At 44.8% G+C, this 26,703-nt stretch overlaps 1 protein-coding gene across 1 annotated transcript in view; it reads right to left on the bottom strand.

The window, feature by feature from the left end:
* TECTA (tectorin alpha) overlaps positions 1-26,703 on the bottom strand; it is an 88,076-nt gene that overhangs the window by 23,090 nt on the left and 38,283 nt on the right. The window contains exons 11-17 of the mRNA NM_001419917.1: positions 21,472-22,033; positions 14,500-14,699; positions 9,364-9,747; positions 7,164-7,450; positions 5,100-5,380; positions 2,091-2,201; positions 695-897 (exon numbers count right to left, since the gene is read on the bottom strand). Of these exons, the coding sequence (NP_001406846.1) occupies positions 695-897; positions 2,091-2,201; positions 5,100-5,380; positions 7,164-7,450; positions 9,364-9,747; positions 14,500-14,699; positions 21,472-22,033 (2,028 nt within the window). The remainder of the gene's footprint in view (positions 1-694; positions 898-2,090; positions 2,202-5,099; positions 5,381-7,163; positions 7,451-9,363; positions 9,748-14,499; positions 14,700-21,471; positions 22,034-26,703) is intronic.

Genomic DNA, 26,703 nt, shown 5'->3' with positions numbered 1-26,703 from the left:
GAAGCCAGCTGTTTTTTTGTTTTGTTTTGTTTTGTTTTGTTTTTAGCAACAGGGTCTCACTATCACCCAGGATGGAGTGCCGTGGTACATTCATAGCTCACTGCAGCCTTGAACTCCTGGGCTTATGATCCTCCCATGTCAGCCTTCCAAGTAGACACAACTACAGGCACTGTCACCACACCCAGCTAATTTTTAGATTTTTTAAAAATAGAGACAGGGTCTTGCGATGTTGCCTGGGCCGGTCTTGAATTCCTGGCCTCTAGCAGTCCTTCTGCCTTGGCCTCCCAAAGTGCTGGGATTACAGGCATGAGCCATAGCACTCGGCCTGAAGCCACCTGTTAAATGAGGTTTGGGACTCCCTTACCCCCTGAAATAGCTAAGCCTATATGTATTTGCCTCAAAGAGCAATAGAAGCAGAAAAGAAGACACAATCCTGTCCATATACAGAAGAAAGAACCACAGTAGGCATCCCAAACCAAGGAAAAAACACCTCACTCTTTCAACTCCGTCAATCACTTAGCATCAAATGATGACTGCTCTTGCTGTCTTTCATGTTGCACATGCCTATTGCTGTTTTCTAAGGAGCATATTTCTAAGCAGATCACCCTGAAGTTGGTTTTCAGGACAATAAATGTGCAAACACTCGAAACTGTCGCTGCCTCTGCCAGGTGCTCTTTCCTGCTGCTTTTCTCACCTGCACAATGTTTCCACAATTCCCTTTGGTGTTGTTGATCTGAAAGGAGATAAAATCTTCCCCCTCGATGCCGGTGCACTGTCTGTCATTGATCCTCACACCCTCCCTCTCAAAACCGAGCTGGAAGAGCTTGCACTTAGATATGGACACTTCCATTTGGGCTGCTTTGCAGGTCACCTCTGCATCGATAATGTCATGTGAGTCTGTGGGAACAGTTATTACGAAAGGCAAATCAGTGGAGTCGGTCTTGCTGCAGGAGTGGGAGCAAAGCATCCCATTTCCATTCTCCTTTAGAAGAGGCAAATGATCTCCACTCCAAGGCTGCAGCATTTCTAATTATGCTTTGATCAGACCAAATGAGCATATGAATTCATTCAAAGCAGTAACCTGGGCATTAGCAGAGCCTTTTTAAAAGGATAAAAATGCTAATAAAGTGTCTTCTGTCTTTTCTTTACAAACCCAGGTCTTCCCCCACCTTGCTGGTGGCAGCTACTTTTCTGTAAGCTGCATACTGAACATGCCAAATCTGGCACATTGTGGCCTGGCTGAAGAACATGCCTCCAAGGGACAGCAGTGCTGGCCAGACCACATCTGAAGCCCCTGCTGATTCAGCTCAGCAGAACCCTAGCGATTCCCAGGTGAGCACTAGGAGCTTGCTTTTTGACATGGCAAGGCACCAATTGACATTTTCTCTTGAGCATATAAACACTGGCTAATAAGCACTACAGAAACAGAGAAAAACATTTTATCTGTTTAGGTGAAGCCCTTGTCCCCTCCTAAGGAGCCTTTGGTCAACCAGATTTTCATTCCCGAATGCTGTTAAATGTAGCAACTGCCTCTGCGTTATTTGGTTCAGGAAGGGGAGCAGAGATGGAAGGCAAAGCAGTTCTGCCTCAAGCAGCCATCCAGGAAGGCTCGGCAGTGGACAAGGCCATTTCCACACCAAGGGAGCTACAGTTAGGAACAAGTCCTGGAGTCCTAGTTATTTATGGCTTGCTTCAGACATTTCAGTTGTATATATCTTCAGGACCAAAAAGCTTTGGGTCAAATAAATCTGGCTTTAAATAACATTCGTCCTAATGATTTCATATTGGCATCAAAATACCCTATTCCTTGTGCATCTAAAAGATCAATTTGGACCTTTCTGATGTTGAATGTGGCCTCAGATGGAACTGGCTGGTTCCATTCATGTACAAATTTGTGTGTTATCATGTATTGAAGAAAAGGATGTAGCTATACTTTGAAGCAGTCAGATTGCTTCCTTGTTCTGCTTAAATGCTCCTGAAAGCTTCACTATTTGGGAAAGCTTCACAAAGTGGGATGCATCAAGGTCGTTCCCCAGAGCAGCATCTCCCATGGGGCCTTTCTGGGTGGGGAGGTGGCCCATGTCACTCACTATTTCCATAGGGGGGTGGCTCGATGCAGCCACACAGCTCCCTGCCGTTGCCCAGCTCGCAAGTTCGGTTGGGACAGTCCGCCCCCACACAGGGATCTTCAACCACTCCTGCTAAAAAGAAAAACACACAGAAACATGCACAACTTGATTTTCACACCTACATGCGGTAGCTTTTTGTTCCACTCCAGACTTGCCACTTTAATCACATTGGAAATGGTCAGATGGCAGCTGCAAGTTAACAGACAGGGCAACCTTCCAGAAGATAATGTCAATAGCTAGCACATAGGTGCTTGCTATGGGCCTGGATTAGCTTCTTTGACCCTCACAAATACTCCTCAAGCTAAGTATTATAAGCTCTATTTCACAGTTGAAACTTGCCCAAGGTCAAAAGTGAAGGTAAGTGGTGAAGACTGAATGCACAGATGCTCTTAACCCCAGTCATCTTACCATGATTAAGGCACCTACTACACTATAGCACAATGATTTGCACTGATATTTATATAAAGAGTAGCATCCAGATCATTTATCTCTACATCCCAGCACTCAACCACCTCATGGTTTGTGCACAATAAATACGTGCCAATAATGAACATATTAGGGCCAGTAAGATCCCAGAGAGTCTCCCACACCAGGGCTTCTTAGTCCTTTCCGATTCTTGGTCCACTTTCCCCCATGATCTTCTACTTGATTTTGTAAAAAGAGACAAAGGAAAAACCTCCACACAAGTCACCAGCATTGACTTAGATTCATGGTGATGTTTTGCCAAAAGGGGAAAACTATAAGTACAATAAAGATGTTATGTGGAGTATCATCACGATGTTATTATGAACAATATTTCTGTAACAGATGAGATCACCTGCAAGATAGTCAACGCCTCGGTCTGAGAACCACTAATTAGGAGCATTTTCTTTTAGATGTTCATTTCTTTATTTAAAGAATCGCTCTGCCTATCAAGACAGAATATTCCTCCTGTTCATCACACTATATGATGGACAGTGCTAAAGAAACAACTGTTCAATCCCAGCATGAGCCAAGTTGGCTTCAAGAGTTTTTTAAAAAAGAGTTTTAAAAGGATGCAGAATTTCATTTAGACAAGAGGAATAAATTCAAGAGATCTACTGAACATCAAAGTGGCTATAGTTAGTACCAATACACTGTACACTTGAAAATTACCAACAGAGTAGAGTTTCATGTTCTCACCACAGACACACATACCCACACACACAGGGAAAAAAGAATTTAAAAACAAAACAAAAATCCCAAGCTGCCCACAGCTCCATACACCTCTTCTGATCAGCCGCCATGCCCATCTGGTAGGTAACTAATTACATTACGTGGGAGTGCATGGATGGCTCAACATCAGCCTGTCTTAATTTCTGGAAAGACAACTGAAAGAAAGACATCAGCATAAGTTAAATACATTTATTTTCAAAAAGCTCCCTTTTATAAAGATCCTTTCACTGGCCCAGTATGTCCAATACCTAGCACAGTGCTAAGCACATAACAGCCACCAAGCGAAAGTTATGATTCACCACCTCTGTACGAGAATGACAAACAACAGAAAGATGGTGCAGAGGTTACAGCCCACAGGAAGGACACGTTTATTTACAAACGTGGTGGTCCATCTGCCAACTGGCAAATAAGACATGCCCTTAGATAGAGGGAAGCTTTGAGTATTTTTTTAATGATATATGTATTTTTTAAAATTCCTGACAATTTGAAAAGTTCAAAACAGTTAATTTTTAAAGTCATTGAAAGTATTCTTATTATTATTATTATTATTATACTTTAAGTTTTAGGGTACATGTGCACAATGTGCAGGTTAGTTACATATGTATACATGTGCCATGCTGGTGTGCTGCACCCATTAACTCGTCATTTAGCATTAGGTATATCTCCTAATGCTATCCCTCCCCCCTCCCCCCACCCCACCACAGTACCCGGTGTGTGATGTTCCCCTTCCTGTGTCCATGTGTTCTCACTGTTCAATTCCCACCTATGAGTGAGAACATGAGTATTCTTATTAACACAGCAGAGTAAAATACTAATAACAAATATTTCTGTTAGTTTCCAACAGAGACTAGGAATTTGCTTGTTCACAGTTTCTGAAATCACTGAAATGTATTTTAATTAACTGCATTGTTTTTAGGCTCTGAATTAAGTGTATTCCTACACTTGATCAGGTTTGGTCTGCGAATTTACCAATGTGTGTGTATCATCTTGGAGTCAGCCTATTTTCACAGTGGTACCTGTATACACACTGGGTTGGTGTTGTGGGTCAGAGTACAAAACACACATTCCATTGGCCACACTAGTGAGAGTGACCATTTATGTATATGGACACACATGTATGTCTGCGGCACATTTATATGTGTTTGTATACATCTATAATTGCTCTCCTATTTGATTAACACAGTAAGAAAATGAACAAATTGAATAATAGAAATACACATCAAAATAATTTTCTTACTACAGAAAAAACCCCACAAGATTCTGTATATCTTTATTTTACCAGCTGATCTAATATATGTACTCTCCACAGTCAATCGAACTGCAGCTTCCTGTGAGCCCAGGTGGACATAACCAGCTCAGTTCCAGCTCTGCCTTCCACCTGCCCTGTGCCTTCGCTTTCTGATAGAGGGCGGCCTCATGTTAAAGGAGCCAAGGTGGAGCTGAGTTTGGGAACTAAAATCCATCAGGAATCCCACACTGTGTCCCTCTACCTCATAAGCCACTAACCAGGGCTCTTCCAACCCAGAGAGCCCCATCTTCCCACGTTTGTTTTCCAAATCCCATAACTGGACAGGAGCCATAGGTGGGTTAGGCTCCACGGGAGGGGCCCGTCACTGAATCTCGGCTGCAGCTCACAGCTCTCTACTATCCAATCCTGGAAGCAGATCTATGAGTAAATCTGGAGAGGACCAGTCATCCCTAGAAAAAGCAATGCTACCAGCAAAGCTGTTCTTTTCACTGAAAATGGAATCCACAGAAATAAAATAATTCTCTTACAGCAATTCTCCTTCTCAATCCACTCGGTGCTAAGGATCCCGAAGGAGCGGCAGGCCTCCCCGTAGGCGGCCAGGGAGCCGCACAGCTGGAACTTCTTGTGGTTGTAGCAGCCGTCCAGGTAGCAGGACTCGTAGAATGGGAGGGGATCGAGAAGCCCATAGCAGGGCTGGAAGAAGCCCTTCATGTCGGTGAGCTTCAGGCAGTAGCCATCACCCTGCATCTTCTGGATGTGCACATTGTCACACATGGCTGCATACTGTGAGAACTGCAGCTCGTTGCAGCTGGGGGCAAGAGGTCTGGTCAGACTGAGTGAAGCAAAAACAGCCATCTGAGATCTCCAATGGAAGGTAAATCGCATCTGTACCTGTTTTGCTACCCCTGAAGCTAGTGCATTGTGCCAATTCCAACACTAGCTTTGTGACCTTTGGCAAGTAAGATACTGCTAGTCTCTATTCTATCCATCTAAGAAAGTAAAACGGTAATTCCTGTTGTTTATATCACTGAAATACAGTGAGGGTAAAATGGAATGATGGATTAGTGGCCAAAGTGCCACATGAAAGGCCGATATTGATATAGTAAGCATGAACACTTTGACATAATTGATTGATATGATTGATATAATAACCATTAACAGGTATTGATATAACCAATAACAATGATAATAGTAATGATACCTCGTGGAATTAAAGATTTGAAAGGAAGCTTTCTAAGCCAGTTCCACTTTAGCCATTAGGGACCAAAAGCTAAACATTACAAGAAAGTTGGTGTCCAGCTGATAATAGTTTATTTAAAAAGGAAGGGGAGGGGAAGGGAGGGGAGGGGAGGGGAAAGGAGGGGGAGGGAGGTGAGGGGGGAGGAGGAGGGGAAGGGGGAGTGGGGGAGGGGAGGGGAGGGAAGGGAAGGGAAGGAGGAAGGGAAGGAGGGAGGGAAGGAGGGAGGGAAGGAGGGAGGGAAGGAGGGAGGGAGGCAGGCCGGCCAAATTCAAACAGAATCATAATTCCTCAGGAGGAACTGAACCTTGCCTATCTTTGGAAACACTACAATGGCTTAATGTAGTGTTCTAAATGTAATGTCCAAAGTTCTCTCTTTTCTATCTGTAGGTCGATGCATGGTATTCTAGAGTAAGCACCAAATTAGGAATCCTAGAATCTAGTCCTGGCTTTGCCATATATGGGGCCTCCTCATGTAAGTCATTCACTGTCTTAGTCTCTGTTTTACCTAGGAAAGGAAGAGATTGGACAAGATATTGCCCAAGAATTTTCACAGCTCTGAGTCCCGTAATTCACAGGATAGTCTAATATATGATACATTGTTCAGTGTCCACTTGGGGCAGGGTCAAAGAGGCTTAAACTGTGATTTCCAGGACTGGGGATTTAGCTGATATTTAGCATGTAAAGCAATGTGATTGAGCCATTGTACAAGCGGAGAACTAACAAGAAAGAGAAGCATGTCTACAGATCCAGAAAGGTATCCACATACTCAGCAGCCCTGAGGGGCCCTAAATTTAAAACCTTTGGAATAACTTCTTTAGCTCACTCTCTCTCTGCTGGCCAGGGGTGGGCCTGATAATAACCTTGTAACTTCTGTTTTTAAAAAAGGCTTTCCTGATTCCCACCTACTTCTGCCTACACAACCACAGCAAGCCTTCTTGTAAGAGGCAAGGACACACAATTAGACCCAGCACTAAGGGAGTCAAAGATAGCCCTTCTTCTTCTCAGTCACCTCTTAATTCCACACCCAGCAGGGGTGCCTAGGTCCCATGTGGGCAGCTGGTCAAGGCCTCAGAGTTCTCATCCTGGGCACACTCTTCTGTTTAGCCAAGGGCTGGATGACATGAAAATTAGAGTTATATCATCTAAGCCCAACTCCTTCCTCTGCAGTTCACGAAATTACTGGGGTCTCTGATGTGCCCATTTTTAGCATCAAAACTCCAAAGAGCTTTGGCTCATCTCTGTAGGAGAGCAGGGGCAGTGCTAAGGAAAAGGCATTCCTCATTCACACCACCCATGGACGTGAGAGAACTTGGGCCACCAAGTCTAGTGGCTTGAACTCCTACACCCTCACCTCTTCTGCAGGCCATTGGTTTTCCAGCTCTGGGCCAGCACCACGCTGCTTACCACCGGCTTCCCTCGCAAGGTCACGTAATCATCTGTTAGGTCCCCGTTGAAGTTGCCACAGAGACCGCACACTTTGTTCTGCAGCCTCTCGCTGATGCTGATTTTAATGACGTTGAAACCATTGTAGTATATCTGGATGTCTGGGCTGGTGTCAATCACCAGAAACCCCTCACTGCTGTAGATTTTGGTTGCCAAACCAGTTATAAATGGAACATTCACTTGTGTGCCATTCACCTATTGGAGGAGGAAAAAAGAAAATAATTACGCTTAGAGTAGGTGTTGGCAAACTTGTTCAGGAAAGGGCCAGGGAAAATATTTTGGGTGTCGCAGGCCCCGTGATCTCTGTCTCAACGACTCCACTCTGTCCCTGCAGCATGACAGCAGGCATAGACAATATACAACTAAATGAGTGTGACTGTGTTCCAGCAAAGCTTTATTTACACAAACAGGCAGCAAGCAGATTTGCTGGCCCCTGCCCTAGAGTTTAAAGGCATTCACTCATCTTACTGTGTAGTTGCCCCAAAGGAAGCAAACTATGGAGCAGAAGTAGGGGAGAGGAGGTGAGAGATAAGGAAACCTTAGAAAAGTATAACCCACAATGAATGGCTGGATTTGTGTCTAAAACTTTCCCCAGCATAAACCAATGACTGAAAATGAAATCCCAATCCTGCGCCAAGGAGAGTCTAACACAGTTAAAATGGATCTGGGCATCATTGCCATATTTATCGTTTTCTTGCTTATAATGTTCAAACTGGAGGTCCCCTCAGAGGACCTATACACACATTATTTTCTGCATTTGTCATTTTTCTGCTTTCTAACATTTTCTTTCCTTAGCCCTTGGGACAGAATATAACTTGCTTTTCCTGTACTTACAAAATAAAAATATTCTCCCCAGGCTATTAGTAGCTTTTATACCTTAAAATAAATAAAAAAGTAGGCACCTTTTTCAAAAATGAGTCTCTACTGTTTTGACTAGCTTGGGGTATTTTGTTCAACCACAATGTCAGTTTTGCTCTCTTGGGTGGTCATTTTCGTTTTCTAGCTCCTGGATTCTGGACCAAGGCTGTCGTGTTGATGTGGGCCAATTTGTGAAAGGAATGAGAATGTTAAAAACAGTGGCACCTTTCATTGAAGTTAAAACCGGTATTAAATTTCAGATTCTTCATTTTAAGCTCACAAAATACTGCTGCTCTTTTGCCTGATGCTGGATACTAGGCTATTTGATGACTCTTCAATTAAAGATACACTCAAGGCCTGATTATCTGAGCAGGTGGAAAACAGATACACACAATAACACTCAATTCCAAAAATTGTTAATGTGGCTGTCTCCGGGTCCCTGCCTCTCTGTGCTCACAGTGCTGGGGCCTGGCTCCATCCTTCCGGGCGACCTGCCACAGCAGCCTGCTCTAGCTGAGAGGCTGGGTCACCGTCAACAGTGCATCTGAGCAGATGCTCTTCTTAAATGGAAGGGGTGGGAGGAATTCAAGCCGGAGAGCCATATTTGTTGTGAGGGTGGGTGGGGGGTTTACATTTATTTACACACAGGTGTAAGATACACAAGAAACCAGGCAATGGGCCTAAGGAGGAGCCAACCTAAGAGAAATCCACCAAGAGCAGCCTCCCATTTCCTGCCCCTCAGCATGTCATCACGGGGCCCTCGGATAATGGGGGTGTGAGTCAGGTTTTTACTCAGATTGGTGTTTTTTAGGCAAGTGCTTGCTTTCTCTTAGCTTATAGAAAGGATGGCAAAGATGAAGGGTGGGTCTTACTACAAGAGGGCAGAGCCAAGAATAATCTTAAGGGCTGTTAAAAACAAATGAGATGCTTTTTGGAAAGCAATCAGGGTAAAAACTGATTTATCTAACAATTTATCACCTGAAGCTCTATTAGCGCCCACGCCATTGCCTGGCTCTGAGACCCTGCAAGTCTCCTGCCTTTGGAATCATCAGCCAAGAACCAAATGGTGTCCATTCTCAGGCTTAAAACATCTTCATACTTTGATTCTTTAAAACCTGGTCACTGTGTGTGGAACACCATGAAGCAACAATCTATCCTACAACTTGGCTATCTGGGAGAACCCTACACAGTCCCCTAGCCAACCCCTTGTTTCCGGGCCCCTTCTTAAGAATGGTCGCCAGGCTGGTTACCTTGACCGTGTTCCGGTCGTTGATGAGAATCTGCTCTTCGTTAATGTAGAAGTAGACGGGCGAAACGATGGTGAGGTTGGGGGCCGACCACTTGTCGAAGTTGATGATAAGCTGGAAGGAGATGTCGGGCAGTTTCTGGCAGATGGTGGACAGCACGAAGGCGCAGTTGGCTGGGAAGCGCAGGAAGGCGCCGTCGAAGGTGCGGAAGACGCCGCCGCCGGCCGCCAGGCAGTAGGAGGTCTTGGTGCTGAAGCAGCCGCGCACCCCGTTGCGCAGCGCACACTCCTCGTCTGACTTGCATTGGCGCGGGTCGCACTGAATCAGGTTGCGACGGAAACAGCGGCAGCGCCGCGTGCAGTCGCTGTTCCAAAATAGCTGCTTGGGCTGGAAGAGAGGCGCCGTTTGCATTAAATTCAGACTGTGGTCAGGGCTGGGGACCCGAAAGCCCAGTCCCCCTCGTCTTTTATCAGGCTTGGCTAGCCTATCTTTAATGGGGCTGGAATTTGTAGGAGGCAGCAGTGGGGAAACGGCCTCAACTCAAATGCTCCATCAGTTCCATGCAACTCAGACGCCAAACAATACGCAGTTTTGACACGCATTTATTTACTTACTTATTAATTTATTTTTAGAGACAGGGTCTCATTCTGTTGCCCAGGCTGGAGTGCAGTAGTGCAATCGCAGATCACTGTAAGTAACCCGGAACGCCTGGACTCAAGCGATTCTCCTATCTCAGCCTCCCTAGTAGCTGGAACTATAAGCACACGCCACCACACCCAGCTAATTTTTGTATTTTTTGTAGAGACAGAGTCTCACTATGTTCTTGAACTGCTAGGCTCGAGTGATCCTCCTGCCTCAGCCTCCCAAACTGCTTGGATTACGGGTATGAGCCACCACCCCGGCCATAACTTGATTGGTTTTAATCAAGAACTCTGAAATCTTTGTGGCTGGATTGTAGAACTAATCACAGTCAACCTGAATGTGCAGCTGTTAGAGGAACTAGGTAAAGAGGAAGAATATTTGGTAGAAAATATTCATCAAGGAATCACACTTCTAACAAGTACAGACTCTGCTTCAAAGATGAAATTAAAATTCACTCAAGAATGATAAATTGGCCCTTCAAATCTTAAACAGTCGTAAGAAAGCAATGACCAACACTTCTGATTAACCATTTCACATTTCACAATCCTCACCCTTTCTTGTGTCTAGTCTGCTTCCAATTTACTTCTGATGGAAGTACCTTCATTCCCACGTGTCCTGAATGTGAAAGATCCAAAGAACACCTGGGGTCCATGAAAGGAACGTTTGGGATCAGACCACCTGGGTTTCAATCTAGTCCTGTATCCCCACCTGTGCCATCTTGAGTAGCGTTACTCACTTCCCCAGTGTCACTTTGCTCATTTCTAAATTGGAGATATTAATAATATCTTGTGGTTGAGTGCAGTGGCTAATGCCTGTAATCCCAGCACTTTGGGAGGTTGAGGTGGAAGGACTGCTTGAGCCCAGGAGTTTCAGATAAGCCTGAGCAACACAGTGAAACCTCATCTCTACTTAAAATAATAATAATAATAATAGGCCAGGTGGAGTGACTCATGCCTGTAATCCCAGCACTTTGGGAGGCTGAGGTGGGTGGATCACTGGAGGTCAGGAGTTTGAGAGGAGCCCGGCCAACACGGTGAAACCCCATCTCTACTTAAAATACAAAAATTCGCCAGGCGTGGTGGCACATGTCTATAGTCCCAGCCACTCGGTAGGCTGAGGCAGGAGAATCGCTTGAACCTGGGAGGCGGAGGTTGCCGTGAGCCTAGATCGTGCCATTGCACTCCAGCCTGGGTGACAGAGCAAAACTCTGTCTCAAAATAATAATAATAATGATAATAACAACCAGCATGGTAGTGCATGCCTGTAGTCCCAGCTACTCCAGAGGCTGAGGTGGGAGGATCGCTTAAGCCTGTGAGGTAGAGGCTGCAGTGAGTTGTGATCCTGCCGCTGCACTTCAGCCTGGGCAACAGAGAGAGACCCTGTCTCGGAAGTAATAATAATAAAATTAAATTAAAAATAATGTCTTACAGGGCAGTTGTGAGGATTAAATTAAATAAGATGTATAAAACACACTTCCCGGCATGAGATAGGCACTCAATAAATAGAAGCTGCTATTACAAGAGTAGAATGGCTCATCCTCTTTCAGATGGTGAAGAAATTATACAACATTATATAAAATACCTACAACATAGCATATCCTCAACTGGAGGCAGCTATTCTTTCCTTTTCATTTCTTTCCCAGGAGTCCCACAACTAGAATGTTATTTTCTACTTTTTCCCAAAACAGGCAGCAATCTGCAGGCACGACTCTGCTTGGTAGAGTTTGCATTCTTGATGTTGCACTTGCTCTAGACTAAGAATTCCAGGAAACTGTTGGAAATTGGTCATGATTGTCCAAGTGGGATGTGGTACCAATAAATAGACTGTGTCATAGAGATGTGGGCACTCAATGCATTATCGACTTACCAAAATAGTGTTATCCAGAAAAGATCTTTCAATAGCACAAAAAGGCCTATGCTTCTGTCTGGTCAGTTTTCTGCTTTAACTAGAGACATCAAAACCCTGGATATCAACTACAGATATGACTCAGATTCAAGGGTAAATAGATAGAGGAGATCTTCCAGAACAAGTTTCCTGATTGCAGTGCACTTCAAGATGCTATTGCTGATTCTTTCATCCTCAAAGTGAAGTCATTCCTGGAACTAAGTCTACTCTCCTTCCAGACTTATGTAACATATTCTGGGTGCCAACAGCCTCACAAATTGACTTCATTTCTCTTATCAGATTTATAGAATAACTGAGTGGATGGTTTGGCCTCTCTCTGATAAGAAGTCAGACATTACAGTGGTGAAAAGAGAAAAATAACTTGATGTATGTGGATACGATAAAGGGTAAATAACTCATCCACAAGAGAATCTGATCCTGAAACTAGCATCACGGTAAAATGGCTGGCCCAACGCTGCTTTCTTTACTTGAATCATACATGACAATGACAGCTGGGTGATCACTGTACATGCTAATAGCCAGGCGTATTCTCTATTCATTTCCAAAGAAATTTGTTCTATGAACAAGCCCCCAGGCACTTTGGAATGGTGGCAAGTAGATGTGGATTCTTTGTTCTCTGAGTTTGCTGCTTCCCGGATGTAAGCTGTTGTCAAAATCCACTGAGGTTCTGATGAAAAACTGCTCATAATGTTTACACTGTAGTACTAATAGCAGCCAAGAGCTGACCATGCTTTTCCTGAGAGTTCCAAGGGCTTTTCTTTGCATCCTTTCATTAACACGGCTGGATTTTTCGTTTACAAAACGTTTCTCAAGAGAATAACAAAACAACAATAACAATAGCAGCTACCAATTATTGAAGGACTCGATGCCAGGCACTAGGCTAGGAACCCAGCATAGATTATTTATGCAACAGCCCTACTGGGTTGGTATCATTAGTCACATCTCATTCACAGGGAAACAGACGCTCAGAGAAATGACAGCGTTTGCTCAGTGTCACACCTCCAGCAGTGGTACCGCTAGGATGGAACCCAGGTTTCATTGAATTATGCCACACTGACACTCAGGATGCCTGCCAAGGGTGCATGGCACAGTTGAGAAACGGATAGGTTTTGGTAAGTCTCTGGGCTGGAGAACACAGTTTAGAGAGTGCTTTTTGAGTTTTGAGCCTAGTTATATCTTCTCCTCAACTGTGAGAAAACAGAATTCATTAATTTTTTCCACATGTTCTGCCTTTTCCTTTCAAATAACATTTCTAAGAGCTCATTTCAACACCCCCTTTCCCAAAAAGTCTCCTTTGATTAGTTTCACTATTTTACCTTACTTCCTCCCTGTCTTTCTAATATAGCATTTAAATAAATTCTCCACTGAAAGTGAAATTGAGGGTAATGTCCACATTTCTTTTATTTATCCCCGAAGTTAGGGCAACTTGAATGAGTCAATGCATCTTTACAAAAAGGAGATATTATTTATTTTTCGCCTAGCTGATTTCCAATTCAGACATTTCAATTAGATTTATTTTAAATGCTACTATTCTTTTTCACTTAAAATTGATTAGTTCTGTAGGGTATTATTTTTCACTTGCTGATAGGTTATTTTGTAACTGATCTCTTGTTCTTTAAAGTACATTGTTTCTCTCTTCTGAATAGATTTTTAAGACCCTCAAGGCAGGGGACGTGCTTTCTCATCCCCCACAATACCACCAGCACAGTGCTTTGCAAACAGCAGATACTCAATTATCTGTAGTTGTTAACCATCTAACTTGCCAACACATGGTTTTGATATCATTTAAACAGAGAATGGGCTTGAGGTCGAACCATGAACTAAATACCTTGTCTAGGCAAGAGCTTTTCTAGCTTAGTATTATGGAATTCTAGCTTAGTATTATGGAAAGATTACAAAGTCCAAAAAGTGAAATGATTTCGTGAACTAATATGCTTTATTGAGAAACATCTACGAAGGGCATCTTCATTAACTCTATGTTTAAACTCCTGTAGAGGGCGCCGCAGAGGGTGGGATGTGGGGGCACCACATTAGCAGTCCAGACCAAACTCCAGGGATGATACCACAGTGACAAACGGCACACGTGGAGATGGCAGCCACAGCTACCCTCACGGAGCCTCAACAGACAGAAGAGGGAAGTCCGCCCCACTCAGCCTCCAGCTCCATATTTTCCAGTTACAAATGTCCTTAGCTAAGACAGCTACAAATATCAGATTTACAGCCACCGTATATCCAAACTGTAGCTCTATCTGAAGCTTTCAAACTGAGATTTACAGGACAGAAAATCAGAGAAAGGCACGACACAGACACACAAATGTGAGTGAGTAGGGGAGGCAGAGTGCGGGAGACCTTGCCACTGTGGAGGAGGGAGGAAGGAGACACTCAGGTGCTTTTCCAAATCTGACACTCAGTGCCCAAGAGCATCACCTGAACAGTGTGCTTAGCCTCTCTGCCCCCCATCCCATTCCCCTGCCATGAACACGACGCTCTTCATAATGAAGTGGGAAAATTGGTCAATCTGACCAACCTCTTAGAGTTGGAGAGGAATCTGATCATTGGCAAGGAGGAAAAGGCCGGGCTGGCCTCCCATACCTCGTAATATTTGCCATCGGAGTAGCAGCCGCAGCTGTGGGGCAGGATGCAGCTCTTGCCGTTGAGGACGTAGCCAGCGTCGCACTGACAGCCCTCCACGCAGTAGTGGCTGCAGTCACTCTTCAGGCGGATGGCGGCGCAGCGGGGCTGGCAGACACTCACGCAGCTCTCGTAATGGCTGTTTGGAGGGCAGGTGACAGCTGGAACAAGAGAGACAAGTCAAGACTCGCACGATCACAAGGCACCGAGGAGGGTTTTCTCACGGCCATTGCTCACCTACTCAGGGAGATGAAAGGCACGGGGAGAGGCAGGAGCCAGGAGGTCTGCCGCCTTTCTTCATTACTGCCCTCTTTGCTCACAGAAAGCCTGGGTCTGATTCGTTCCTGCTTAAATAAAGGGCCAACATGCAGACGGAGGTGGCTGGAGCTTCTCACATCATGGTCGTCCTCACCTCAGCCTGGCCATTGAGATCCTCTATGGCCTGCCACCTAAACCCACCGCCCATCTGAATCTCCAGTTAGACATGTCACCTGATAACCTCCCAGGGCACCCACACTCCTCCTGCCTCTAGGTCTTCATTCACATTGATCTTTCTTATTCATGCCCTTCTTCATCCTCTCAGCCTATCCAAATTCCTGGTTCTTCAAGTGCCAGCGGGAGTCCCACCTTACCTATATAGTTCTCCCTCTTAGACCAGTGTCAGCTCCTGTACACCCCAGAGCTTCTACAGAACATTTTTCTAAGCCAGCAGTTTATCATCAGTAGATGCCTCAGCCCCATGATCTCTGAGAAGGCAAATGTACACTGTGTGTGTTTGTGTGCATGAGTACACGTGCTGGCATGCATGGGTGTGTGCATGTGCACATGTCTGTGCAAACTGACTCACGTCAATTATGTTCTGCCATTTTTCAAATGCATCTAGATGCTTCTATAGAAGGCAGGTAGGGTCCTGGTGAAGGGTGTGGGCTCTGGAACCAGCTATAAGAGACCCAGAGCATCACTCGGGCTCTCTGAGCTTCAGCTTTCTTATCTATAAATACAGATACCAATAGCATTCACTTCATGGCTGGTTGCAAAGGATTAAGTGAGTCTGTGTGCTCAGAACAGTGGTTGGCATGTAAGTGTTCAGTATTAGTCAATCATTAAAGATAGGTTTGCTTAAAAAGTTTCGTAGAAGCTATTATCTCAATCAACGTATACTAAAAGCACAGCTACCATTACGTGGGAACTTCTACCCTATACCGTATACAGTATCTATATGGGGGGTTATTTCATTTTTTAAATTACATAGCGGTAACACCTACTTTTAGAGTACACAGTTCTATGAATTTTAACACATGTATTGATTCATATAACCACTCTCACAATACCATATGTTTTTAAAAAACATTTGTAGTTTAATACATAATACTTGCATAGTGTAGAAAATCCAAACCATACAAGAAAAAGCGTGATGAAATGGCAACCTCTGATAGCAAACTATAGTCGATTTTTCCAGAAGTGTTCTATGCATATACAAGCACCCATTTGTGTGTGTGTGTATGCACATAAGCATACATGTATGCCTTGCCCATTATTTTTTGCATAAATGGGAGCATAATATATACACATTTCTGCTCATTTCTTTCTTTATGACAATATTCATTCCATTTAGCCTCAAGTTATTGCTTTTGCACTGCTGCATGCTGCTTGTACTTTATGTGTTTATGCTGATGCTGCAGTGAACATCCCTGTACGTATACCTTTGCCCTCATGAGTAAGGGCATCTGTGGAATAAATTACTGAAAGTGGAATTACTGGGTGAAATGGTATGAATGCCGCTAAGTTGCTTCTAAAGAGACTGTGCCAATTTGTCTTCCTACCTGCGCTATTGGAGGAGGTTTGTTTTCCCACACTCTCCTTGATTGTCTATCACCAAATTGTCTGATCCTTGGAAACAAGGTTAAAATGCTATATGTGCCATCTCCTTATTTAGTTTGCATTTCTTTGTGAGGTTGATCCTCTTGTTCTCATTTGTTTATAATCCATTCGTATGTCTTTTTTTGTTAACTGCCTTTTCATATCCTTTTCACATTTCATGTTGTTGAAATTTTTATTATTAAATTATAAAAGTTCTTTAAAAATTAAAATAGGCCTGGCCAGGCACAGTGGCTCACGCCTGGAATCCCAGCACTTTGGGAGGCCGAGGCAGGTGGATCATGAGGTCAAGAGATTGAGACCATCCTGGCCAACATGGTGAAACGCTGTCTCTACTAAAAATACAAAAATTAGCCGGGCATGGTGGCATGCGCCTTTAGTCCCAGCTACTTGGGAGGCTGAGGCAGGAGAATTGCTTGAACCCAGGAGGCAGTGGTTGCAGTGAGCTGAGATTGTGCCACTGTACTCCAGCCTGGTGACAGAGCGAGACTCCATCTCAAAAAAAAAAAAATTAAAATAGGCCTTTGTGGTATGTCATATGTGTTACAAAATATTTATCATTTGTCTTTCGACTTTGTATTCATTTTTAAATAATTTTTAAACTTTTTTTGAAGTTGTTTGTTATCTCCTTGCCATGTAAAGATGTAAAATTTTTAATGTAATGAAATTTGTCAAGTTTCCCTTTTAGCCTTGGGTAATTTGTTTTGAAATGTTCTCTCCACTGCAAGATTATCAAGAACGCTCCTTTGTTTTCTTCTAGTATTTTTGTGATTTAATTTTTTTCTGTTTAATCTTTGTTCTGCCCGGATTTTATTTTGGAGTACGAAAGGAAGGAAGGATTTAGCTTTTCCCAGCTAGTTTGCCCTTTGACCTTTTACTACTCATTGAATAACAAATATGTTTTCCCAGTAATTTGAAATGCCAGCTTTACCATACGCTAATTTCTCTTTAGTGTTTGGGCCTGTTTCTGAACTTTCTCTTCTTTCCGTTGGTTGGTCTTTCTGTTCATGTGCCAGTATTCACTTGTTTTATTTTTATTATTTATTTGTTTAACTTGTTCATATGCCAGTGTTAACAGTGACTGAAGGTCTGTGATACATTGTAACATTTGGGAAGAGGTATTACCAATTTAGAGATGTTTGTTCTTTAAGTATTTCACATGGGTCTATTTCTCCAACTAGATGATAAACACCACGTTTCACACTCTGATTCTTCCATGCCACCCAAAACAGTGCTGAGAACATGACAGATGGCTAAGAAACACCTGATTCTTGGAAAACAAACTTTCAGATTCCTAGAACTCATCTGCTGCTTCTCTCTCCCCACCAAATGATGTACTGAGAGCTGTGGCGTGATGACCTGGGCTCTGCACCTGGATTTGTACCGTGGTCAAGAATCTGTCTCTTGCCATACCCAGCATCTGTGCCTTGGTAGACAGGATGAATGGAGCCCCTAAAAAGCAATTCAGCTCAACAGAATGGACGGGGGCTTTGGAATCAGACCAACCTGGATCTGAGGCCTCGCTCTGCCATTAAGCAGTGTCACTATGGACAGGTTACTTACTCTCTCTAAACCTCTGTTTTCTCATCTATAAAATTGGGATCATAATATCTCCCTCATCAAGTAGTTATCAAAATAAAATGAGATACAATTCGTAAAGCTCCTGATATAGTGCCTGGTACTTCGATAATAACTTCTGCAACTCACAGTAGTAACAGTTGTAGTCATAGAAGGATTTTTTAAAACAATTATTCAACAGGAATTTATTAGATGTATGGAGAAATATGTAAGACAAATCCTAATTACCAGACTTTGGACCCAGCACTCTGAAGTAGCAGCAGCTGCCTCCAATAAAACGGAAAATGACGATGACAACCAACTTTGACTGGCCACATGTTAGGCACTGGTTGACCAGGCTCAGAGAGGTAGCATTGCACAGAAGGGAGAGCACTGTCTTAGGAGCCACTTTCCAACTTACCCAGGCCACCTTCCTGGGGAAAGTGACTTCATTTCTCTGAGCTTCAGTTTCTTCCTCTAAAAAATGGGACTATGAGTAGGACCTACCTGGCAGGGTTGCCATGAGAAGTAAATGCATGAGTCCCCAGATCCCACTTAGAACCTGGCACATAGTGAGAGCTAAGGAACTGTCATTTATTCCTTTTTTATTTCCTTCTCTTTCTCCTCTCACCATCTAATACCATCTAATTACAGTCCCCAATTAAGGGACTGAAAGAATGATAGACTCAGCTTAATGAATTTTAAGGAGAGGCTAGTAATTAAGACAATTTAACTTCCCTACTCCCTGTAAGCCTATTTGTTCAACTTAGGTTACAAGATTTTCCAACGAGTTTACAAATAAGGTAATTGAGTAATAAATTATTCCATTGATAGAACAGTCAGATCATTGAAAAACACCAGCATTCTACCTTGTCACCAGTAAAGCACAAATTTGATGTGCAGTTCTAGGTTAACCCCTTTTCTCCTAAAGCACCATTTCTCCTATCAAGCAATTGCTAGATTGGATTAATTTTTGGTAGAATGAGAGGTGGAGAGAGATGGGGCCTGCCCTCACATGATGGGGAGTCACATCAGATACAGTTACAAACAACCCTATTCTCAGGTCGAATGGCTGAGTTAGGACTCAGTCTCCTGAAGCTTTTCTCTGGTTCTGAGATTCAAAATGTAAAAGGAAGCTGCCTCCAACCACACCCTCTCCCCCAGCCTGACCCCCATACCATCTTTAAAACATATATTTTTTCTCCTATTTTAGTTTTCCTTTTTGCCATTCATTACCACCATCTCCTCAGGTGCTCTAACTTTTGGATCTTTGCCTCTATCCTGAAATGCCATGGTAGGGAAGATCTAAGTCTCCTTGTGATGGGAACGATTCTAAGTTACCTGTTGGCCCTGGCGTACTGGCCTGGAACGTGCTGGTGGGAAGCTGGTAGAAGGCAAGGGATAGGACTTGAGACTGAGGATGAGGCAGGGCAGACTCGGCTCTGGGTGCCATGAGTGGAGCTCCCATTACTGGTGAGCCAGGGTAGAGAGGAGGTAACCAATGTTTGGACAGAAATTTGGGAGGGGAGAGGAAAGGGTTGCTGGTAGAAGGGAGAGAAGACAAGAAAAATCACCTTCTTACTCTTTATCCCTAGCCAAGCTTTGTAGTGGGGGCCCTTCTTCCTTGCAGGTAAGGTTATGAGGCCTTGCTGACTCAATTTCTTTTCCTTCCCATGAGTGACAAAAATTAAGACCCATCAATTGAGGTGAGAGTTCCTGGCATTAGCCCCCTGTGTGCATTTCCCTGTTTGTTGCAGTTGGAAGCACTGGTTTTTGGCATGCCTGTCCCCACCCCAGCCACCCTGAGAGCAGTACACCCAGCACGGCGTGGCTGCAGGTGAAGAGGGAAGTCTCCACAACATGTCTCAAGGGGAAACAGCAGAGCTTTCCCTTCCAAAACAGCTTCCCCATTCTGCACCATGTTTAGGCCTTTGCGTCCAAAGCTTGGTTTTCTGATTTAGAGGAAGACAAGCCCTCTGGTCCTACTGGAATGACCCCAATGAATCCAGAGTAGCTCTGGGGATTTATCCAGACCCGAGCTTTTTTATAGGCATATTTATTTTATTGAAGTCATCAGAGGCCGGTTTGTCTGGACTGTCATCCCTACTGGCACCATTTCCCACCCTGCCTGGCCTCACCCACTCAGGGACTGAGCCTGGATGAAATGGGATGGCATCTGTTCCCCGCCTTCATCCTCCTCCCACCCTTCCCTTACAATCTACGTGAATCCAGTTGTGTGGAATGTAAACTGACTGTGTGAGTGTTGAACCACAATGCTGTTTCTGGTTTTTCATCTGAATCTCCCTTTCCAGATGAAAATGGGAGTTGATTCTCTGGGGACCCTGCTGTATCGCTTAGTTAGAGCTCTATGCATTCAGGATCAATTTGTAGTTTTAAAAGAGCTACAGACCTTCTAAAAGGAATATGCTTTTTAAAGAAATATGCTATTGTTAATGAGATTGAGACAGGAAAATAGATCAAAGCAGGTTAGCTAAAGACCAACAGTGTTTCCCGACCCCCCCCCAACCCCCCAACAAGTTTTTCCTATTCTTATGTGCTAAATGCAGGTAAATTATCCCAGTACATAGTCCAGCAGTATAGTATATGGGTTGGGAGCCTGGGCTTTGGGTTAGAAGCTCAAGTCCTGACTTTGCCACTCAGATTATATGACCTTAGGCAGTTACTTCATTCCTCTGAGTCTCAGTTGCTCCTTGACTAATTGGGTCATTGAGAAGAATAAATGAGGTATATTGATAAAATGTTTAGCATGGGGTCTTGGCTCAGAGCAAGCCATTAATATAACAATACCGCTTGGCATGCACAGAGTGTGCCTGGCTTTCAATTACCTAATTGGATCCCCTTTACATTTCTGAGGCATGAACAGTAAAGGCAGCATTACCACTGCTTTATGGAAGGGGAAACTGAGAACCAGGGAGGAAAAGTGAATTGCCCCAAGGTCACACAGATCCTTAAAGACAGAGTAAAAGCTAGAATCCAGGGGCTCTAGTTCCTTCTCTAATGTACTCTTAATATTCTGCTCTGTTTCATAAACACAAAGACTGAAACATGACATATATGAATCAAATAGAATAACATGCTTAGACAAAGCATGTGGATTATTAACACAAGGATGGGCCCATGAGGTGCTAGAACTTAGTAACTAATCCTTCTTTCATTAATCTCTTGTTAGCATTCTATTGTGAACTTTGTGCATCCAAGTGCCACGTGTGATACTCTGTGATTTATATGCATGATCTTATTTCATCCTCAGGGTAACCCATGAAATAAGTGCTATTAACTCCATTTTACCAATAAGGACGTGGAGGCTCCAGGAGGTTACATGTCATGCTTCATTCAGATAACAAACTCAGTTCCAAAGTGCATATCCTTAAATTGCTACTCAATTTGCTCTGACTTCTAGGGAGTTGGAAGACTGGCCTTCCCAGAGCAATCAAGAAAGAGGAGAAGCTACAAGGAGGGACAACGAGAAGGACTCACTGCAGGACGTGTAATTCCTCCAGCCAGTCACCGTAATCCCCTGAGTCTGGCAGGTGCTGGCGTAGTTCTGCAGCCAGCTGCAGGCGGTCTGCACCGCGCCCCCATCGATGCAAGAGTCAAACAGGCAGTTCTTATAGAAGAAGGTGGGGTTAACTTTGCTGTGACACTTGGAGAAGGCAGCGTTCTGGTTGGGGATCAGGCTGCACAGCTGCTGCACTTTGGAGAAACCTTCCACCTTGGCACAGGATGGACAGCGGTCCCCACAGCCCACCTGGCAGAAGGTGTCCCTCTTCACCCAGCTCTGCCCAAACTCATTGACACTCGATGCAAGCAGACCCATGGGCATCTCCAGGTCATCATCAGGGTTGCCGTTGTAGCGGCCACACAGACCATAGGTGCTGTTCTGCATGCTCCGAGGGACTGTGATGGACAGGAAGGTCTTCCAGTCATATACAACCTTCAGGCCAAAATCAGTTTCCACCACCACGTGGAAGCCAAAGGAAAAGATATTTATCTTCCCTTGCCCCAGCTTCAGGGGCAGATAGAGCCGTTCACTGTTGACCTGTAAGAGGAGAGATGAGGAGGAGAAACACAGTTGGCCCAGAGATTTCCCAGCTCTTCTCCTAACGATGAGTCTCTTGAAAGACAAGTCCCAGAGGGAAGTTTGAGCAGGTTGAATGTAGTCTTTGCATGTACTGTTGTTTATGTCAGTCAACTATTATGATTAGGATTTGAACAGACACAAATGACTATCCTTGGTACACTAATATACCTATTTATTTCAGTGCCTTCTGTTTACATAGCATTATTTCCCCCAGGAGTTCAAATTGTTTTCTCCAAGGTAATGTAAAGGTAATAAGAATTCAATTAAAGTTTAGACTGAACTAGCAAAACATAGAACTCTTGTGTTTCTATTTCTAGCTCTACCATGGAATTTATTTTAGGCAAGCCCCAGTGTATTAATTCCTTCGAGATTTCTTTTTTCTTGAAGGATGGCTTCACTTTGCTGTTCCCTCTGTCTGAAATGCCACTCTCCACCCATCAACATCCCTCTCATCCTCCAGACCCTGCTCCAATGTCACCTCTTCTGTAAGTCAAGATTTTCTGAGCCCGTGGTCAGAATTAATTACTCCCTTGTCTGGGTAACCAGGGCAGGTTATTTATACTTCTCTTGTATTCCTCTCTACCGCTGGCCAGGATCAAGCCTGCATACACTGTATTGCAGCACACATCACAGTCTGCCTTATGTTACGGCTGGGTGTACGCTCTTCCATCTCACCTACAAGATTATGGGCAACTTGAGGGCAGGAACCACATTTTATTGATCTTTATGCCCACCTTCCCCTCATTACCCCCCAGGCACCCAGCACGATGTCTCCCATGGAGGGGGCACTTGACATATGTTTCCTCCCACATATTTTTAAATTCAGACAAGAGGGAAATCCCTTAACAGTAAACTCCAGGACTGCACTGCCCTTGAACTATTTTGATTCAGAGGAGCCAAATCCTATAGCCTGTGGCCGGGTTAGTGCATGATGGAAGATAGAGACAGCCAGCTTGCTCACTGCAGCAAGGGCTCACAGGTGAAGTGGTTTGCCTTGTGGGAGAAGCAGGTGTTTTAAGATTGTTCTCTGACCAGAAATCCCTTCCCCCAACCTCCTTCCTCTCTCTCTTAGCTGACAACCCTTTCCACGCCACTGCTCCTCCCTTGGTTCAGACTCTTATCACCTTTCACCTTGACTGTAGTGTACTCTCCTACCTTGTCCCCCTGGCCCCAGGATTGTCCCTCCATTCAGTCACTACCGCCACGCCAATAATCTTAATGCAATTGAAAGCAGTTAATCCAATACTGAAAGCCCTCTCCAGGGCTTGAGTAAAGTGTCTGATATGCTTAGCACATCACCCTGGGCTCTCTAGGAGCTGGCCCTGCCTCTCAGATCCACCCCATTGGCTTCCTGCACACCAGCAACATCAAACAGTTTGCAGTTCCCTAAATGAACCAAGCTGTGACATTCCACCCTGCCATTTCCTGTGCTGTGAGTGTGAAGGATGCTTTCCATGCTCTACCCAGGGCCCCTAACCCCAGGCCCTGCGTCTATGGGCTAATGATAACTCACAGCTGGCCTTGGCCCCATGGGAACCACTTTGCCCAGAAGATTCTGACCCCCTAATTCAAGGGTAGCCCTTGGCCAATGACTGGCTGACACTGGGAGTCAAGTGCCAGGGCTCCCAGTAGTCCAGGCTAAAGCTGGTCTGCACCTTGGACCACAGCCCTGCTGAGCTCTCTTGCCCTGGTGCTATCCTCACTTTCCCAGGCTCTAGGGAACCTCACCTAAGACAACAGGGATGCCCTTGACCCCACCTTTTTCCTGGGGCAATGTTCACCCTTCAAAACTCAACTATCTGCTCTTCTGTGAGTATTCGTTGAGGCAGAATTCATACATTCATCCAGTAGACATTGATTTGGCACCACTGAGTGCCAGGCACTGTGCTAAAGGCTGGAATAAAGCACATACGGCCTTTCCCTAGGAGTTCCCAGGCACGTGGCAGAGGCGAGTACACAGACAGATAACAATATCATGTGATAAAAGCAAAGATAGAGGTAAACAGATGCACAGGCACCAGCCTCAGCCTGGGCACAAGATCAGGGCTGCCTGCAGAAGACAATGCCCACACCCGGTCTCAAAGGAGGAGAAGGGGTTGGCCAGTCAAGAAGGAGCGGGAGTGAAGACAAGGGAATTCCAAGTAAAGGGCTCAGCCCCAGCAAAGCCCCAGGTAGATAAGGGAAAAATATCCTGATAAATATGAATAATTACAGCAATTTAGTGCTGCTGGGGCATAGAGTGTGGCTTGGGAGTGGTGGGAGATGAAAATGCACAGGTGGGGAGGGCCCGGATCATGAAGGGCCTTGTATCCAATACACACATGGCAAAGAGGCCCATGAGATAAAACCTGCAAAACACCCATTCGTTTTGTAAAATAAAAACATCAGCAATCTTACTAAGAGAATTTAAGTAGGAAGATGAGGCCAGAATTTGGGTTGCAGAAGCAAAAAGCAAATAAAGTAACAAACAGGAGATTCAGAAGCAGAGATGATGCTCTTAAGGAGTCTGACCAGAAAGGGGAGGAGAGAGATTGGATTGAAGCTAGTAGGGAACTGGGGGCAAGGCTTGTTTGAGAATGAGCATGTTTATGAGTTGAAGAGAAGGACCCTGTAGAAAGACACAGAAGGGAGAGGAGATGACAGAGGGCCAAGATTCCAGGGAAGGCAACAAAGAGGTGGCACAGGGAGAGCGGCCACGGGAGGAGAAGAGATGCCTCACTCTCGGTACCTGGAAGGGAGGAGGTGGAGAGGATGCAGTGACAGTCATTTAAGTGACAGGGTGCGTAGAGGGTGAGAGGAGGAGTGAGATCAGGCCATGGAGACTCTGATCTGTCCTGAAAGCTCACAACGAATAAAGTAAAAGCCTTGCACTCAGAGACCGATCGGTGCCAGCTGGCTTTTCTTCCTAAGTTACCTTGCATTCTATATCCCTGGCTACCTGATGCCACTCAGGAGGCAATGCCTTGGGGAGGCAATATAATTGGATGAAGCTAAAAGGCTTGCAAATTCTGCCATTGCCAAGGAGAGCCCTGAGACAGGAACACCCTCGACTCAGACAGGCTCAGCTTCTCTGTGTCTCAGAAACCCCACGCATGCTGCCTCCACCCTGGCACCACTGCCCTGCCTCTCTCTCTGTGAGTGAGCAATGGAGGAAAAGAGGGAGCTCACAGGCAGGAGGTCAGAGGAAAAGAGAGAGGCTAGAATGGCAACAGGCTTGATGGATGGAGGAGGAAGTTGCAGAAGACGATGAGAAGGTATGGGAGGAGTGGGGGAGAGTGTATTTCAAATATTTAAGTATTGGAAATAAGACCACATATTAGAGTTTTTGGAGAGAGTTTTCCTTTAAACAACAGACCTTGACCTAGTTCTCCAGCAAGGTCTTCTGCGGCAAAGTCTCCTTGCATCCCTCACTTTACTACCCACCCTGAGTCTGCACCAATATTTCCTTTTCCTAGACACCCTCACCTCATTCCTGGCCTGGCAAGTGTAATCCTCCAGGCCTCAGCTCTGGGTCTCCTCTTCCAGGAAGCTCTCCCTAAGGTTCTCCTGGCTGATTTAGGTAACCCCTCCTCTGTGCTCTCACGCCCTCCATGAGCAACATTTTTGCAGCACTTCATGGACATTAACTGCCAATGTCTGTCTCTTGCGCTAGACTCTAAGCTCTCTTAGGACAGAGGCCATGTTTGATTCATTTTTCTACCCCGAGGACTTGGTAGAGAATAGGCATCAATACAAGCTCATGATACTAAACCAAGCCAGAGTGATGCTCAAAACCCCACTCTTCTCTGATGGCCACCTGACTGGCAATGAGTGATAAAGACACAGGCTATTAGAGCCCTGAAAACCTCCCTGTTGGCCTGAACCATGTCAGACTTGGCTGCAATGAAGCCTGAGGGTGGGGGCAGGAGCGAGGCAGTCTCTGTTGAGCTCTGGCTGTGGATGGCTGAGATGGGCTATGGCGGTGCCCCCAGGAGTGGCTCACCTTCTGCAGCTCACCCCCCTACCCTGTCTGGTCTATAGATAGCACATTTATTTCTAGCTTCTCTTGGCTTAGTGGATTTTCCATGTCCTGTGGTGCTGCTCAATGCAGGGAAAGGTCAGAGTCATAGAAGGACCCTGTGTCCCAAGGAAGCACTTTCTTATCACCCTGCATTTCTAAGGGCCACAGCAGTGACCTGCACTGTGGGCTGTGTTTTACCCAGCACTTCATTTCACACTGTCATCCTGATGGCCATTATTCTTCAGGCTCACGGAGAGATGGTGACTAATACTAACATCATGGGAAAACAAATGCAAATCATTGAATAAGCAGATCCTGCAATGCATTTTAATAATCCGAAGTAACTGTTAAATCTAGCCTCCACACCTCAGAAGAAAAGAACCCTCAATGCGCCCTGAGCTTGGTCTTCTTGTCAAGAGTTTGAAAGCTGTATACTCTGTTTCCAACTTGCTTAGAAAGAAGTGCCCTAGCAAGGAGTCCCCTCACCTCTTTAATCCATTTCTCCTTGATGCTCATTGTCTCCAATGACCCCCTATTGTGGGTTACACTGTGTCCCCCCAAAAGAAATGTTGAGGCCTTAACCCCCAGTACCTGTGAATGCACTTACTTGGAAACAGGGGCTTTGTAG

This window comes from Pan troglodytes, chromosome 9 (genome assembly GCF_028858775.2).
Source record: "Pan troglodytes isolate AG18354 chromosome 9, NHGRI_mPanTro3-v2.0_pri, whole genome shotgun sequence".
Taxonomy (NCBI): Eukaryota; Metazoa; Chordata; class Mammalia; order Primates; family Hominidae; genus Pan; species Pan troglodytes.
Note: the sequence above shows the minus strand (reverse complement) of the source record. Positions and strands in the feature narration are given on the sequence as shown.